Here is a 17,033-nt window from a genome sequence, read left to right on the forward strand (position 1 = left end):
CACGTGTTGTGTACAGTGAAATGAAACGTTGTGAATTGTCTTACTCAGCTCATAGATACAACATAAACAACTGTTATGAAGGAGGTGTGGGTGATTTTCAGATTCATTGAAAAATCAGTGTTAAGTTTTCTGTAACGACTATTTGAGGCATCATCTTCATAGGAATCACTTTGTCAGTGTCTTTCCACAGCATGGCTCCCTCTGCTGTCCTGTCCTGACACTTTCACAGGATCACCTCACCTCTTTTTACTTGTTCCCATCTTTATGTATATTTATCTTTTGAGCATTTTTGTAAATTCAACCCATGTTAGACCGGGCCTACATTAGAGCCTGTCTGAAGCACCTTGTTCTACTCAGTAGATTCATGTCCCCTTCACACAAACACACATGTGGTTGTTGCCAGAGTTTAATGACATTAAACCAGAGCATTGCCTGCTATATGCACATGATCAATATTATCAGTTTTTAAAACATCTATTTAAAAATGTTTGGCAGAAAAAGACATCTATCTACAGGACAGTAAAAAATCCAAAGTATAAAAATATATTACAAATCTCAAGTATTTACAAAGACAGCTCTACACATGTCTACAGTTACACTTCTGTCAGTTAGTTTTCAGTCTAGTTGTGTTACCTAAAACGAGCAACATCTTCCCTACATGTCCTCAGTAAACTCAGCACCTAATAGAGAAAACAATGGAGGCCTAAGACAGCCCTGACAATAAGTCACTAAACTCCCAGCATCCTCTGGGAGAGGGAGAAGAGGAATGTAGAGGTGGAGACGGAGGGAAAAGGAGACGATCCTCCTCGAGGTCTGATTAGCAGGAAGTGACAGTGGAGTTCCTCTGGAGGCGGTTAGAAGAACATCCTGTGGGAGAGAGAGGTTTCAGATACTTTATTCAACTGTTCTTCTTTTTGTTTGTTTTGTACTGATATCCAGGACACAGACAGACTGACTGACCTGTAGATGTTGGGGTCCAGGAGTACAGCGGTGTCTGTGGGCAGCTTGGACAGATGAACCACCTTAGTCTTCTGCTGCAGTCTGTCACTCTCATTCACCCACACGTCTGGCAGTCTGACACACAGTGAAGAATACATTTACATATGTACAGTGTCACACTCACTGGACATCTCCTTACATGTCTCGCATGTCACTGATGTTTTCATGAACAGTGGGAAGCTGACCTGACCATTATTCTGTTTTACTGCTGCAGGACAGTGAGGAGCAGAGAAGGAAGAGGACATGAAGAGTGGGGGGGGATGAGGAGGAGAAGGGAGGAGAGCAGGACTTACATGTCTTCAGGTGTCCAGTGCAACAAGACCTTCACTTTCCCAGAGTCCTCTTTCCTCCTGGCTATTACCTGAACACACACATACAGACACACACCAATGAAGATAATGTTCTGCTGACCACAATACAAGACATAGGTCACACCTCAGCAGTGTTGGCCAGTCTTCACTGGTTATCCACAGAGTGAGGTGTTGATTTATATACATCAGCACACAGCCTGGCCCCACGTCATGTCTCTGAACTGCTCTGTCCTGTTCACGATGACACCTGAGGGCTGATGTTCGAGGCCTTTGGCTGTCCCAAAATCTAGACTGAGAACCAAAGTGTCGGAGCTGTTGCAGTTGTGGCTCCCTCTGGAACATCAGCTGACAGTCTGAACAGGTGTTCACTCACCTGTTTCCTGTGCACTTTGCTCTCTAATGCATGTTCACGTTCTGTAAACTTTATTGTGAGTTGTTTTTACTGTTTGAGTTCTGTGCTGCCTCAATGTGTCGTTCTGTTTTTATTGTTTACATTCTTACATCCTGCTCTAACTCTGTTTACATCAGTGTTTGCATCGTACAGCAGCTTGTTCCTCTGCTTTATAAATAAAGATTATCAGATTATATTATCATAATTATGTGTGTGTTTGTATGTGTGTGTGAGCCCACCGTGCTGTGGAAGACCACACTGTGTCCGTTGCCCAGGCTCTCGATGTGTGTTGCCAGGTTGAGGCAGATGGCTCGATGGCGGATGGCGTCCATGGTCTGAGCATCGAAGAAGTCATGAGGTCGGGCTGGAAATAAATCATGATGTTCAATAATGGTGTGTGGCATCACTTGATGCTGCACACTGCATCTGATGATCACTTTGTTTATGAGTATGTGTTTTATCTTTAAATGGAACAACATGAAACTATTTGGACAGAAAGGTGTGCGAGCGTGTACATACGTAGCGAGCGTCTTTGTTTGTTCTTCAGTTTCCTCCTCTTGTTGAGGCCGGCCTTGGATGGAGACTCCTCCTTCACTTTGCCCTGACTGGACACTTTGGATGAACTCTGTGAGCTGAAGTGAGTGGGGACGTGACGGGCCAGCCCGCCCTGAGAGGCAAACGTGGCATTGCAGCCCCCCACCACACACTGCAGGAACACACACCGTTTACAGTCAGCTCACATGATGCAGAGGGAGTTCAGGCTGACTGAATTACATGTAGTCCAGGTGGTGAGCAGGTACTCTGACTCATGACTGACTTGACTGTTAGGTAGGTGTGTGTGTGTGTGTGTGTGTGTGTGTGTGTGTGTGTGTGTGTGTGTGTGTGTGGTCACCTTGAATGGCTTGTCCCCGCTGTGGGTCAGCATGTGCCTCTGCAGCCAGCTCTGACTGGTGGACGGTGTGTTGTACACCTTGCAGCCCTTCCACAGACACACAAACACCTGTGTGGAGTACATACATGCACACACTGTGATTACAAAGTCAATACACAAACTGTAGGGGTGGTGATGAGATCACTGTGTTGGCCTGAATATAAGATGATCCCCTTTTCTTACAGCTGGGTTTGGACAAAAAGACTTCTTAAAGACATGAAGGCTTTCAGAATAATTTAGAAAAAAAAAAAGAAAAAAAAAATCAATACAGGACAGATTGACACCATTTCATTATCAGTTACATTAAAAACGACAGAGTGAATGTGACAAAGCTGCATGCAAAACGCTTTCCTCTTTGTTTTTAATGTAACTGATAATGAAACAGTGTCAATCCGTCCTGCTGCGCTGGAAGATTGATTTCTTTGCTCTACTATGTCTGCCCTGTACTGGCCGCACCCAGAACAGAAGCACTGCTGTGCACCTTTACTTTCAGATCAATCTTGTGGTTGAGAGAGAGGGAATGTCATTCAGATGAGCCCCTCTTATTCCAATGTGAAGCTGGAAACAGAGTTTGGCCAATTGATGATGTAAGCGTGCCTTCCCACAGGTTACCATGACAATCTAATGTCACCTCTGACTGACTCTGTGATCACACGTCTTACAGTAGCTGATCACAAGAGCAGGTGGTGTCATTAGCCTGAGTTATGTTGTGATCATCATATGTTGTGGACCTCGGCTGACTGCTGGCTCAAATATCACTTCATACTTGTTTCATTGTCTCCGTACAAAAATGATTCTGTATCACAACACAGTATAGTGGGTCTTTTCCACAAACGCTGGCTCAGATTGACCTGGTTTGACTTGGCATGTCAGCCCAGTACAGCAGGGATCTGCATTTCCATGACAACAGGACTCCCTGCTTGAAGGTGTGTCTTTAACTGATGATGCGGTCGTCTTGTAGCGGTCAAACTAGCAGCTGCAAATACTCTACCTCGCTGCAGTGTTATCGAAGAATAGCCGCTAACAAAGCGCCACTACATCCATGTTTCACTTCCTATAAATTCTTCACAATAAAAGTCCCCCATTATTTAATTATTTAAAAGCTTTTACCAACAGTCACTAAACACGACTCCAGATGCTGCTGAAAGCAATCATGATGAAACAGTAAAATCCAGCAGGAATCTGAACGTAGGAACAGAGAAACTGGAGAGAAACTAAAGAGATTCGGTACAAAGCTACAAAACTACTGAACAGACACATTTTTCTCTTAGGTTTCCTGGACAGGCATTAGTTTAGTCTTGGATGCGGGGCAGGTGCACAGGTCTATTCCAGGTACGGCTCAACTAGGTGTGGGTAAAGTGGTAATGGAGAAGCAAATCATTGTGACACGGTTTGTGTTGGTGCCGGTGGAAAAGCCCCACAAGTGATCACAGAAACTGACAAACAGTGACGTTGTCAGCTGACTGATAAGAGAGTGAAGAAGAGATGTGGCAGTTTTCTGATTGTTCAGGTGCTTCAGTGCAGACAGAGATCTGTACAAACAGGCAGGTGGGGTTTGTAGACATGGTCTCTGCTGGTCTACCTCACAGAGCTCTCCTCCAGTGACATCCAGTACTGTCAATAACAAGACTGATAAACTGAGTGTAGGAGCCTTCCCTTCTTTAGATCCATGTGTTTATTCCAGCATGAGTCAAAGAGGCTATCAGATGTGACTGGAACATCTGTCCATGTCAAACTGCTTCAGATTACATTCCTACCAACTGTTATTTTCTACAATGACCAACACCTGCATCTTCAGGTGCTCTGTTTCAGTTATTTGATACCACAGGACTCCACAGTCTCCCCCTTACAAAAGAAAACTAACTACATGAACACACACACAGTAACCTGACGGTGAGACACTGACCCCTCCTCTCTGTCCGTCCACATGTGTGGCCCTGATGTGTTCGGCCAGGTCGGGGCTGCTGGGAAACAGCAGCTGGCAGTGATCCCAGCAGCATGTGTAGCTCAGAGACTTGCCCCCCGCAGGCGCTGAGCCGCTCCCTGCCACCGCACCTCCACCATGACCGTTGAGCATGGCCGGGGTGGAGCGACCGCTGGACGCCGTGCTCTCCATGTCCATCAGGGTGCTGCTGATACTGGAGAACACACACAGCAGGAAGAAGACATTAGAAAGAGCAAGAAAGTACAGTACATACAGTATTACCCATGATTCACCGTGTTTGACTACATGATAAAGAATAGCAGCTGCATTTGAAGACATCTCCTGTGCAACTACAGTTATTAAAATGTTGTTTTGCAGATAAAATGAAGACAAAGCAGTTGCAGGGTTATGGGATGAAGGAAAATGTCAGAAACATTTGTAGGTTCAGTGTGACTCTGTCCTCCAGGTGCAGACAGTTCAACACAGTGGAATCATTTAGAGGAAAACAGCTTTCTATAGTAGAGCTCAGTCCACACACATGAACAATGATTGTTTGATTGAGATAAGAGGTAAATATTGTCAGAGCACTGGTGATTGGTTGGGTCACCAGGCTGTGAGAGTGGACACAATACACACATCAACTGGAATATGATGGCAGATTATCCAGACGAGAGCCAAAATGTCACCAGAGAAAAGAATAGCACCAGTTAGACATCCTCCGCATGCAGACCAAATGTGACTCCAGCAGCAGGTAAGTTTACCTGTGTGAGTCAGTCCAATGTTAGCGTATTGCATTGCAGGTACTGTATATCAGTATCTGTATATAAATTGGCTGATAAGTACAAAGAAGGTTTCAGGTTATTTAGCAGAGAAACAGTGACTCCATTATATAACTTCTCCACCAGGGAGCACTGTTGAGTTGATTTGTATCATGTAAAAGAAAGACGAGTCGAAGAGATCCTCATCAAATTGTTTCTCCAGTACTGGTTGTGTCGTGTTTTACTGTCAACTGCGTGTGAATGCATGTGTCAAACACTGATCCACATTTGTCACCCTTTGATGACATTTTATAGGAATGTCAAAGTGACCTGAAGTGACTTTAACCGGCTGTTAGAAGGGAAACATCCATCTACAGACTGAAAACAACACACTGCAATAATGTGAAGAACACATGATCTTAAAGTGATCTTAACTGTGACTGCGAGCAGACGGCTGCAGCCAGTGTGTGTTTGTGTGTGTGGCAGCCTGAGCCAGCTGACCATCTGCTCTGTGTCCACAGTGTCTTTCTGTGGGGGCCGTGCTTCGACGTCCTACAAGAGGACTAATACCTCTGAATCACACACACATTCTTCCAGCTGCCACTCTGAGAACAAAAGTTACAGTGAAGTCTTACAGCTGCCACAACAGCAGGATTACCAAAAGCTGAGAGGCAGCCAAGTGGGCATTAAAGCAGGCGACGGATTATATTCTATTTTCACGGAGACGGCTGAAGTTCTGTCCACTGCGACTGAACTAACCTCTGTTCAAAGGCTCCCGTTAAAGCCTCAAATACTATGTGGCTGTCTGATGAAACAGCCACAGTGGACAATACGTTTTGGATCCACCTGCTCTAGTGGATGAGTCTTCAGTAAGGAGTGTTTCAATACGTTTGTGACAACTTATGCTGATTTATGCTTGGCATTAAACACCTGCACACAGGTGTTAACAGTGGGGGGAATGTCCTGAGGATGTACACACAGATTGCTCCTGTAACTAAGCATTTCCATTGATTTACTCTTACTAATATACATTTTCTCTGTCTCTCTCCAGCTAAAGAAGACTGATGGCTGCTGACCTTGATTCCAGGCCTTTTTTTAAGTGTGTGCTCCTGGGTTAGGGTTAGTATTGAGTATGTGATTTGGCGCCATATAAAGGAAATTTGACTAGACTAGAATTGAACAAATCATACCCATACTACAATCCTCAATAAATATTTGCAACTGCACACTTGTACAACTAATACAAAGAAATATCGAGGGATGTCCCATATGGATTTATTTCAGCCAACATCAGTACCAGTACTTATCACCTCCTCATGGCTGATATCGATAAGATAACCAATAATTTCACATTTTTTGAAAGTTCCTCACCTGTAGTTTATATACACCTGAGGCTAAGAAAGTGTAAGTGAGCCCTCATTGCTGTGAAGACAACATGAAGAGCTGAGTTGAGATTGAGTTGAGATGCTTCACTGGTGGTAACTTCTCTGTAAAACATTAATTTGAATATACTGGTTCAACACAGGGCAGATCAGTGTCTCAAACCAATTCATTCTAATCAATTCAATAAAAGAGGGAACACAAACTATTCAGTCCCCTCTTGTGCAGGAAACAAAGAAATCATTAGAAATAACGCCTCATTACATCAGATCTTTGAAAGAACTCACATTCAATTATACAAGTCTATGAGACAACCTTTACTAAACCATCTGCCAGAGCACAACTGAGGGGACATGTCATAATATCTGATCTATAGAGACAGAGAGAGAGTGTCCCTGATTGGCTGTGATACTCCCCTTCTACACTAAAAACACACATGCCACCTCAGCCAGAGGAAACAGAGGACACTGGTTGCCCTATCTGTTTACATTGATAATCATCAAATACGAGTTGAAAGAGCAGAAAGCAGGATGGTGAATGTTATGCTGCCTGTAACATCATCCAGCATGACGGGTTTGGTGGTGGGTCAGTGATGGTCCAGGGAGACATATCCTTGGAGGGTCGCACAGACCTCCATGTCATAGTCAACAGTACCCTGACTGCTGTTAGGTACCGGGATGAAATCCTCAGAGCGACTGTCAGACCTTTCACTACTGCAGTGGGCCCTGGGTTCCTCCTGGTGCAGGACAATGCCTGGCCTTGATGACAAAGGCAATGATGCCATTGACCGGCGTCTCTTTTTCCCCTGACCACCTGCGGGACGTTATGCATCGGTAAATCCGACGACGCCAAGTACGGTCACAGGCTGTCCAGGAGGTCGCTGATGCCCTGATCCAGGTCTGGGAGGAGATCCCCCAGGACATTATCCGCAGAGTTAGATCAGCCTGTCATTTCAAATGTTTACTTTGATTTTCAGTGTGATTTTGAATCCAGCCCTCAGTGGGTTGATGATTTTGGTTTCCACTGACCGTTGTTTCGCCATTTTGTTCTCAACAAATTACACAATGTACATCAGTAAAGATTTTCAACGTGAAGAATTTGTTGATCAAGATCTGATGCATCTTTAAAGTGTTTCAATTTTTATTTAGGCATTTTGTTGAAAGTCACGAAAAAGGAGTGAAATAAGTAATTTATTACTCTATGCATAATATAGTACTTTAAAATAAAAGGTAACCAGTCATATGTAATAAATTGCAATTTGTTAGTAGCACTGTTGTTCAGCCCCTTAAAGCATGTAAGCTCTCAGCTGTTGCCACTGCATGCTTCACACACAGGTGACTGTATATTGGATAGCACTGTGTTGGTGTTGTTCCTAAAACATTATTAATATTGTTCCACGACCATCATTGAAACTGATCAATCAAGTTGTTCTGATGTGAACTCATTTCAACTACGAAACAGTGAAAACCACATGTTCACTGATTATCTTCTGTGTCTTTTCAAGTTTTGTGTCACCGTTTTCCGTTTCTGTTCAGGAAAGCAAGGTTTGGGTTAAACGAGACCATTTCATATCGTTAAAAATGTGTTTCAAAGAATTACTCCCATGTGCGTATATATTTCCATTTTTCCCCCCAAATCGCAAATCTACGCCATTACAGAAAGTGATCAGTCAGTTTCAATGATGGTCCTGGAGTGAAATTTATCATTATGTTCAACACCAACACAGCGATATCAGATTGTGCCACACGTGACCATCGCAGCAACATGGCTGTGAACACTGCTAGAGAAGGAAAATGTAAGCAACAGTGCAACATTTTGGAAAATATGTACTTGATGAGAAAGTTCACACCACTACTATACAGTAAATATGAAGCTTGAGCCAGCAGCCAGTTAGCTTAACCTAGCATATGGCCTGGAAGCAGGGAGAACAGCTAGCCTGGCTCTGACCAAAGCAGTCTACCTACCAGCAGGTCTACTACCTAACCCTAACCTATAAATAACACACATCTGATTTGTTCCATGACAACTCAACGTTTGCTGGTTGTAGCTTCCTATATATTAGTTAAATGGATTACCTTTAGGTTTTGGACTATAACTTGGCAGTTTGAAAAATGAGCTGTAAGAAAACAGCCATCAGTATGTTTCACTTTGCTCTTACATTCTGGAGGAAATAATCATTAATGAATTGATTTGATTCGACTGGATGGTATTAGACAGCGGTCCCCTTCTACACTGGCATAAAGACTTTACACAAAAAAAGTAAGTATCTACCAGTGTAGTCATTGTGTCCCTCACTGTGCCTTTACTAACCACGAAACACAAACTAACATATCACACTTATACTGCAGAGTCAAGAGAACATCATAGGGGAGCAGAGGCCAGTGTGTACTTCAGATCACTCTGCGATGACGCTCAGTTGTACAACTGTGTACTCGTCTTAGTCACAGGGTCATCTGCCACTCTGTATGTTTCATGGGTGAGAGCTTAGCGGGCCTAGTGTTCAGGCACAATGACAACAGCTGGTATCAAACCTTTCTGATTCAATGTCATGTCATGCTTCAGTTTAATGGCACATTCAGACCAAAACCGGTTGTGTGGCGAAACACCGCTGTGTTCTCTCTGTAGCATTCAGCCAAGCTAAATAACATGCCCAGCTACTGAGCTGGTCTGCTGTCACGCCTCTGCCACAGTAGGTTAAACATGCCGGTCCGACAAAACATGTGTTTTAACTGGTGTACAAAGTCAAACTGAGTGAATACACATGACGTTACACTCTACTGTGGTTTCACTCATTCATGCTGCCAGTCTGAACGGCAACTTATGTGACGTCGGGCTGCCCTCATTAAAATGAATGGGAAAAAGTGTGTTGTCACCACACCGACGGATCTGATCTGAAAACAGCCTTACTGTGGCATTTCCAAGAACTGGAGGGGAGAATGGGACCATGAGTGGTGCAGCTTCCAGTGATCCTGATACACTGTACTATTACTCATACTGTATCTAATAAGCAGCAGTGTAGGTGTGCACGGTTTCACTAAAGTGTCAGTTTAGTCATTTCCCACCTTGTTGGCACGGCTGATGTTTATGTACTGAGCGTGGTTAGATGGTTTCTGGCCAAGGTTCAGGATTTAGCTCACACTATCACAACTACTCTGAATGATTCACACAGTTTCAATCTGCCACAGAAGCTTCCAGGGAAAGATCACTTTCCAATGAATCGAGAAATGTTTCAAGTTCAGCATGGACGGCAGAAAAAAAAGGGGGAGGTAAACAGAAAGAAACAATCGTCACAGGCCTTCTTACACCGGGAACAAACTATTTTGAATGAGCAGATTAAGGTACATGACTGAGGTGAAAGCATTATACAGATTTTATATTCAGAAAATATAAATATTCAGCACTGGCATCAGATCAGCAGATACCCTGATCCTAGCTATGAGAATAAGGAGGAGATTAACATCAGTCACAGTAGGGCTGTGCTCAAAGCAACTTCAGCCCTGTGAAAAAAAACCACAGCACCCTCATTCATTTCAATGAAACCAGTCCGGCTACGCGGTGGGGTGCTGACCAAGCCATGCATTCTCTGCAGGCCCAGAAACACAGAAGTGTGACGAAGCCCACAGAGACTTTTTCGGCGTTTGCACCCAGTGCACAACTGTAGTTTCAGAGAATGGGGCACCATCTTGGAAAGGTGTATCCAGTTTTCCTTAATACATCCACAGTGCCGACACAGAGGGCTCTGGGCTAAATAATGCAGGGTCATCCAGGAAAAGACTTGAACCTTGACAAAACACATCTGCACTGCCACATTCTGTTCTTTATTGTCGTTTTCTTTTCAGATTTTCCTATGACATTTTCTTTTTTGTGAATTACTTAATTTTATAACTCTTTAGGCCACTAAAGTACTTCAGTAAAACAAAAACATGTGCATGGTAAACTTTGTTACAATCACTGCTACACTGAAGCACATTCACATTTTCTGCATAAAGTCTCAGTCTTCACTGTTTAGAAGTGATGAGAATGATTTATTTATTTTGATTGAGAAGAAATGAATAAACTTTTATAATTATTATTTGTTCGTTGTTTGATTCAACAAACAATTATAATACAAATTCAATTTACTGTCAAACAAACATTTTTGAACGTGTGACATACACTGTCCAATAATATCATTATTAGACAGGTCCTACCTTGTCTTTTTTCTTCATAAGATACTGTTTAAGACCAAGCATACCAACTCATGGCAACGGCAGTCTTGATGGCAGTGTCACCCAGTAGGACAATGGGCCCCATCACACTGAAAACCTGCCCAGGAATGGGACATGACAAAGAGCTCAAGGTGTTGACCTGGCCTCTAAATTCCCCAGATCCCAATCCAATTGAGCATCGGTGGGACGTGCCGCGACAAGTCCGATCCATGGATGCCCCAACTCAACTCAAAACGATTCGCCACAGGACACCCCAAGAGGTCCTGTGTCCATGCCTTGACGGGTCAGAGCGCAGTCTGAGGCCTCCATGGATTGGATTTGCTGCAGCATGTCTCACTCCTGCTCCTTAACATAACTGCTTTGCTGCCTTAAAAGCTAATGTTAACATCAATATGCCTTTTAGCGTTAGAACTGTGGAAATATAGAATTACATGGAGTTGAAACAAATGCTTTCAGTGACAAACGTACCTATTTGTGAGTTTTAACCCAACAACCACAACCACTGTTAGCCATCATAGCTAAGTTACCTGAAAGTGAACTAGCAAGGTGCATATTCAACTAATGTGGATGTTACAGTAGTCAGACAGCCCACAGGAAATGTGAGTAAAGTGTCAATCATCCAAATAAAGAGTTCATCACATATTAGTTAATGATTTTAAAAAACTATTTTTCATGTTTCAGGAAATGACTTATTAAGATCTGCTCATATAACTGTTATATATAAGTGTTGTTGTTGGTTCAGCAGTGTGTGGCTGCGGGTAACAATCTTTACATTAACTTGGACTTGAGTTGCCTAGATGAGATATGTTTCAGTGTGTGTGTGTGTGGCATTCTGACTTCCTCCTTCGATGTTTATGCATCTTGAGGAAGCTGACATGTGTTGTGTGTCTTTACAACAGATCACATGGTTTGTGGAGATGTTTAAGCCCTGAAGCAGGATGTCAGTGAACTTACATGTGTAGGTCCCAAACCTGCTGGTGGTCAGCAGATGTATGAGAGTCACATCTATACACCATAACCTCCTTTATATACAAGGTTACGGTGCGTGATGAAAATGATTTTAGGTCCTAATACAGAAAAATGATTGGCAGCAGAACTGCCTGGTTCTGTGTGAGCTGATGATCTGTCACAGATGTCTGCTGCCATGTGCTGCTGGACTAAGTGCTATAAAACGAGTCACACCGTTTCTGTTATAACGCGACGGGATCGACACACAACGCTTCATGTTTGAACCACAAACGATCGTTTCAGCTCGGCTTACAAAAACTTCCCCGACGAACCGGAGGGACGTCCAGCAGCAGCCCGCAGCGGACCCCGCAGCGGACGGACGTCTCCGCAGCCTTCAGCTAACGTCCCTCACTGTCCCCCGGACTCACGACGGCTCGCTGGTTTCCCGGCGAGGACAAAACAATGTCCCGTGTAATGAAACGTGTCACCGCTAACAGTGAGATGAATGAAGCGGCACCATGTCGAGACCTCAGCCTGTTTAAAGCAGCGCGAGGCCTCTCCATGCTGTCCACCAGCGTTACTTTACCAACCTGTCCTCTGAATCCATCCGGCTCAGCGGCTCTCCATCCGACGAGGTCAGCTCCACGCTGGCCCGTCTCTTGGTACCGTGCTCGGCTTTCTCGGCGGTCTTTGTGCGGTCGGTGGGCGGTGAGGAGGACACGCTCTCCCCCTCTCTTTGTTCTTGTTTCAGCACCCGGGAGCCCTCTTGTGCGGAATCAGTGCTACTCGCCAAACTCCCCTGTACGGGACTTTTCCCCGGTTCAGACACTTCACTGCCGTGTGCCCCTTCATCGTTGTCTGGTTTTTCGGTCGGTACCGCTGTTTCTTTGTCGGAGTCCGCAGCAGGAGACGAGTTGTCCCCGGGCTCCACCGCCGCACCACGACCACTGCTCACGTCCATTCCTCCTCTGTTCTCGTTGTTGTCGCCCGGTTCCTGTTTGGGGTCCGGCACGGCCTGTCCCTCATTGCCGGTTTCTGCCGTTTCACCGGTGCCGTTTTGATCCGGCGTCGGCTGAGAATCTTGTTCGGCCCCTTCGCTCGTTATCTGAGCCATTTTTGAACAACACGAACAGGTATTTAGTGATGTTCTATCCAAAAAGTTGCCCCAGGCTGCCCTTCTTCCTCCACTCACTCTCCGCTTCAAGCGTACAACACAGCAGGGGGTGTGCGTGACGTCGGGGCTCCGCATGGCCAAAGATAGTCTATTCGAGAGGATGTCTCACTTCATACCAGCAATAACTTTGATATGAACATTGAAATAGTTCAATGCATCTGTAAACAGCAGTGTTAGCAAAACCATTCGTTCTACTTGTACGTTTTCAGATAACGTTTGTTTACAACCAGAAATAAGACATTGTGACTCTGACCACCAACAGAAAAAAACCCCCAGTGTAAATTAGTAAGAAAATAATTAGGTAATGTAAATATTTCAAATTAGTTACTATACATTAAGATAATCCAGCTAAAAGTAACCCTGATTGTCTCTTGAGTTATAAACTTAACCCATGTAGCCAGTCCAAAATGTGTGCCCGCTTTCCTTTCACATTCAGTAACCCTGATCTTGATGGAATAGTTTATGATACATTTATAAATATGTATATATGTATATTAAATGTGTGTATATATATAATAAGGTGGGTAAAATATAGCAGCGCTACAAGGAGCACACTAAACTGTTTTTGAAAAACGAGTGGGTTACCGTCGTAAATATACACGATCTTCGGCATTGTGGCCTCTCAGCTCCACGTGTTCCGACAAACAGAAAAATGATCCAACTCAAAAAGTGCTGAAAAGGCACGTTCTTATCTCAGCAAGGTGCAGATTGTTGCAGGCTCCAGCACTCGTTCAGCCCGCTGTAGCCTCACGACGGTACCGCTGCCGTCCTCGTTTTCAACCGAACCTCGGTTCATCTGCTCCGGGGCCAGTGCTGATCTTTGTGACCGACTTGTTGCATAGTAATGACCGCCTGCTTCTCTACTGCGAGTTGAGATGGAGAAAAAGTGCCAGCTACATTAGGATACAGTTACATATTAAGGCCTAATAATAGTCAGTAGAATAATTATTAATAATAAAAGAACTAATTAGCTCTTCTGCTGGGTGACATTTCTTTCATTTTTGACAAAACAATCTCAAGATGCAGTTTGCTGTTTCTGTTTTCAACCACATCAGCAGATTTAGTTTGCTCACTTGTCATGGAGATAGCTCTGTTGCATAGGCTACTTTCATTCACAGCACTTTTAGGATTTTGTGCACATGGTGTAAGCATGAACTTTGTTCACTTCAAGTTGGTAAAACAATCCCAACTGAAGGTCCACTATTCAGCTTTTTGAAGAGCTGAAACAATTAGTCAATTCATTCTCAATCAACAGGAAATTAATCGTCAACCATTTTGGTAAACACTTCAGTCATTATGCTATAAGAACTATTTTTCATGGTGGATGTGGAGGATGAGTTCAGGAGTCTCACAGTCTGGGGAGTGAAGCTGCTCTGTAGTCTGGTGGTACAGCAGCAGATACTTCTGTATCTGTTGTCAGATGGCAGCAGACACTTCTGTATCTGTTGTCAGATAGCAGCTGATACTTCTGTGTGTCTGTTGTCAGATGGCAGCTAATACTTCTGTATCTGTTGTCAAATGGCAGCAGACACTTCTGTATCTGTTGTCAGATGGCAGCTGATACTTCTGTATCTGTTGTCAAATGGCAGCAGACACTTCTGTATCTGTTGTCAGATGGCAGCTGATACTTCTGTATCTGTTGTCAGATGGCAGCAGATACTTCTGTGTCTGTTGTCAGATGGCAGCAGCTACTTCTGTATCTGTTGTCAGATGGCAGCAGGGTGAACAGACTGTGTCTGGGTGGGTGTTGTCTTTTAGTATCTTTGGGCTCTGTGCAGACATCTCACTTCACCGATGTCACTGATGCTCTGTAGACGGTGCCAGTGATGTTCTGGTGGTTTTAATCAGCCTCTGTAGAGCCTTCCTGTCCTGGACCGTGATGAACCATGTCAGTTTATGGTGTCTCCAGTCAGGATGCTTTCTGTGGCGCCTCTGTAAAAGCTCTGCTTGTGATGAAGTCCAATATCCAGTTGCAGAGTGTTGTACTCAAGCCCAGGATTAGTTTTCCAATCAGCTTCATTGTGAGATTGTGTTGAATGCTGAGCTGAAGTCAACAAACAGCATCCTGATGTAGCTGTTCTTATTCTCCAGGTGAGTGAAGACTGAGTGAAGGGCAGTGGATGTGGCATCCTCTGTGGATCTGTTGGTTCTGAAAGCAGACTGGTGAGGGTCCAGGCTGGCAGAGATGTTGTCTCTGATGTGCTGGAGAACCAGTTTCTGACTACACACAGCAGATGTTTTAGGTACAGGGACGATGTTTGCTGTCTTGATGCAGGAGGGAAGAGTCTCCTGAGAGTGAGATGTTAAACATAGCAATAACAGTAATAACATCAGCTGATCAGCACATGTTTTTAGCACACGGCCAGGTATATTATCTGGACCAGCGGCCTTACTTATATACACTCTCCGCTGTATTTTTCACCATCTTTATCATCGTTTGGTATATTTTTTTGATCAGTGTTATGTACCAGATGAGTGGAAGGTGCAGACTGTGGTGGTTCTGATCCATTTTACATGACTCAATCATGTATCCTGTGTTTAGACATACAAATACCATTATTGTTTCACAACTGGAACCTTTTCATATTCATGCAAACTATGAACTCTTCCTGACTTTAACCTTCAGTATGTGCTGACTTAGTGCAGGTTGTTTTGTCCATTGTTTCCCCACCTGAGGGTCCAGTCCTTCCAAAGGGTTCCAGATTCAATCTGAGTGATCACTGAATGGTCACAGGGCCTAGACAGCAAGATTTAAAACAAATCTGGTCCACAAAATTAATGCTGCATTCCACTGTACTCAGAATCTGGAAAAAATAACCTCCGACAAGTCATAATTCCAGGTAACAAACTTGACTTCACAGCACACACAGTGAACAATAACCTTTCATCACATTTTACTTCACGCAGTGTTTGTGTTGTGAAATATGCTTTAAAACTTTGTGGTTGCCATTTCCTTTTATGCTTGAAAGAAGCGAGCATGCACAACAGCCTGCTCCTCCTGTCACTATTCATGTGCTCTTTAGTAGCTTGCAAAGTTCAAAGACTCGCCCACCATCTATTTGCTGTGGTTATCCATGTTTAGCTGAGCAGGTGCACTGTCACACATTGAGATTGGAAGTCAGGAATATTTACTCGGAAATGTTGATTTTCGACTTGCAATGGATCGCAGCATACGATACTGTACATGTTCTCCCTTTATGTTTTCTTCTCTTGTAAAATACTGGATACGTTTACCTCTTCAGATATCAAAAAACACCTCAAATCTGGTCCCTCAGCGACGTGTTATGTGGGGTCTCAAGTTGTATTCATTTTAAGTCACAAATCAAAAAGGTTGATAAAGACAAATGGACAAAAAGAAAGAAAGATCAGAGAATATATAGATGTATATCTAAAAGGCAAAAGTTCATTTGACATGCCGATGACAGAAAAACCCAGCAACAAGCATGTTTTAAGAACATCAACATTTATTTCACATGATATAAAACAGATGGGGTATGAACTTTTTGCATATTGACCCTAATAATATTAATAATAACCTCTTATAGTTATAATATTCACTCTTCTTTGCTGTGTGTACATAAATTATGCTATCTTTTTATTTTTTTTACAGTTTATACATCTCGTTTAAATTTCTTTTATATCCTGGAGCTCCAAAGTCCTACTTATTGCTTCGTACATGTGCTATTCTCCGATTCTTCAAATGCAAAATGTCTAATCTGTGTCATGTCCTCAGCCTCTTTACTGTATATCCTTTAAGTAATGTAAACCAAAGACAGAGAAACAGAAAGAGACGCAACCGAAAAAGCAGACTGGAAATCCAAAACATTCACATACTATGTGTGTCATCAACAGACTTCAGGAGATTCAGACTGCTGCTCTCCATAAATAATCACAACTTCTGCAAAATACTTTGTTCTGTCCAAAAAAAGAGGAAAAAACAGCAGCATGAAGTGGCACCTTGTTGAAGTAAAAATCTGCTTTATGTTCATATATATACTTTTTATATATT

The 17,033-nt window shown here is 43.4% G+C and overlaps 1 protein-coding gene across 1 annotated transcript; it reads right to left on the reverse strand.

Moving 5' to 3' along the window:
- Window positions 1-390: 390 nt before the first annotated feature.
- Window positions 391-13,082, reverse strand: LOC311252216 (zinc finger protein aebp2-like). Its single transcript, XM_084345192.1, has 8 exons — window positions 12,441-13,082; window positions 4,539-4,770; window positions 2,594-2,701; window positions 2,221-2,407; window positions 1,941-2,065; window positions 1,293-1,360; window positions 961-1,074; window positions 391-867 (listed from the first exon to the last, which is right to left on the reverse strand). The coding sequence occupies exons 1-8, from the start codon at window positions 12,962-12,964 to the stop codon at window positions 855-857; spliced, it is 1,371 nt and encodes a 456-aa protein (XP_084201318.1). The 5' UTR covers window positions 12,965-13,082; the 3' UTR covers window positions 391-854.
- Window positions 13,083-17,033: the final 3,951 nt, after the last annotated feature.

The sequence above is a fragment of the Pagrus pagrus genome, assembly GCF_965226575.1.
Source record: "Pagrus pagrus genome assembly, chromosome: 23".
NCBI classification, from domain to species: domain Eukaryota; kingdom Metazoa; phylum Chordata; class Actinopteri; order Spariformes; family Sparidae; genus Pagrus; species Pagrus pagrus.

What these genes read in the sequence shown, in the direction of transcription:
- LOC311252216 (XM_084345192.1), bottom strand. Translation starts at nt 12,964, where the DNA reads ATGGCTCAGATAACGAGCGAAGGGGCCGAACAAGATTCTCAGCCGACG. An exon ending in GTGTGGTCTTCCACAGCACG is followed by an intron (nt 1,361 to 1,940) that starts GTGGGCTCACAC and finishes GTGTGTGTTCAG; the next exon opens with GTAATAGCCAGGAGGAAAGA. An exon ending in CACTGGACACCTGAAGACAT is followed by an intron (nt 1,075 to 1,292) that starts GTAAGTCCTGCT and finishes ACTGTGTGTCAG; the next exon opens with ACTGCCAGACGTGTGGGTGA.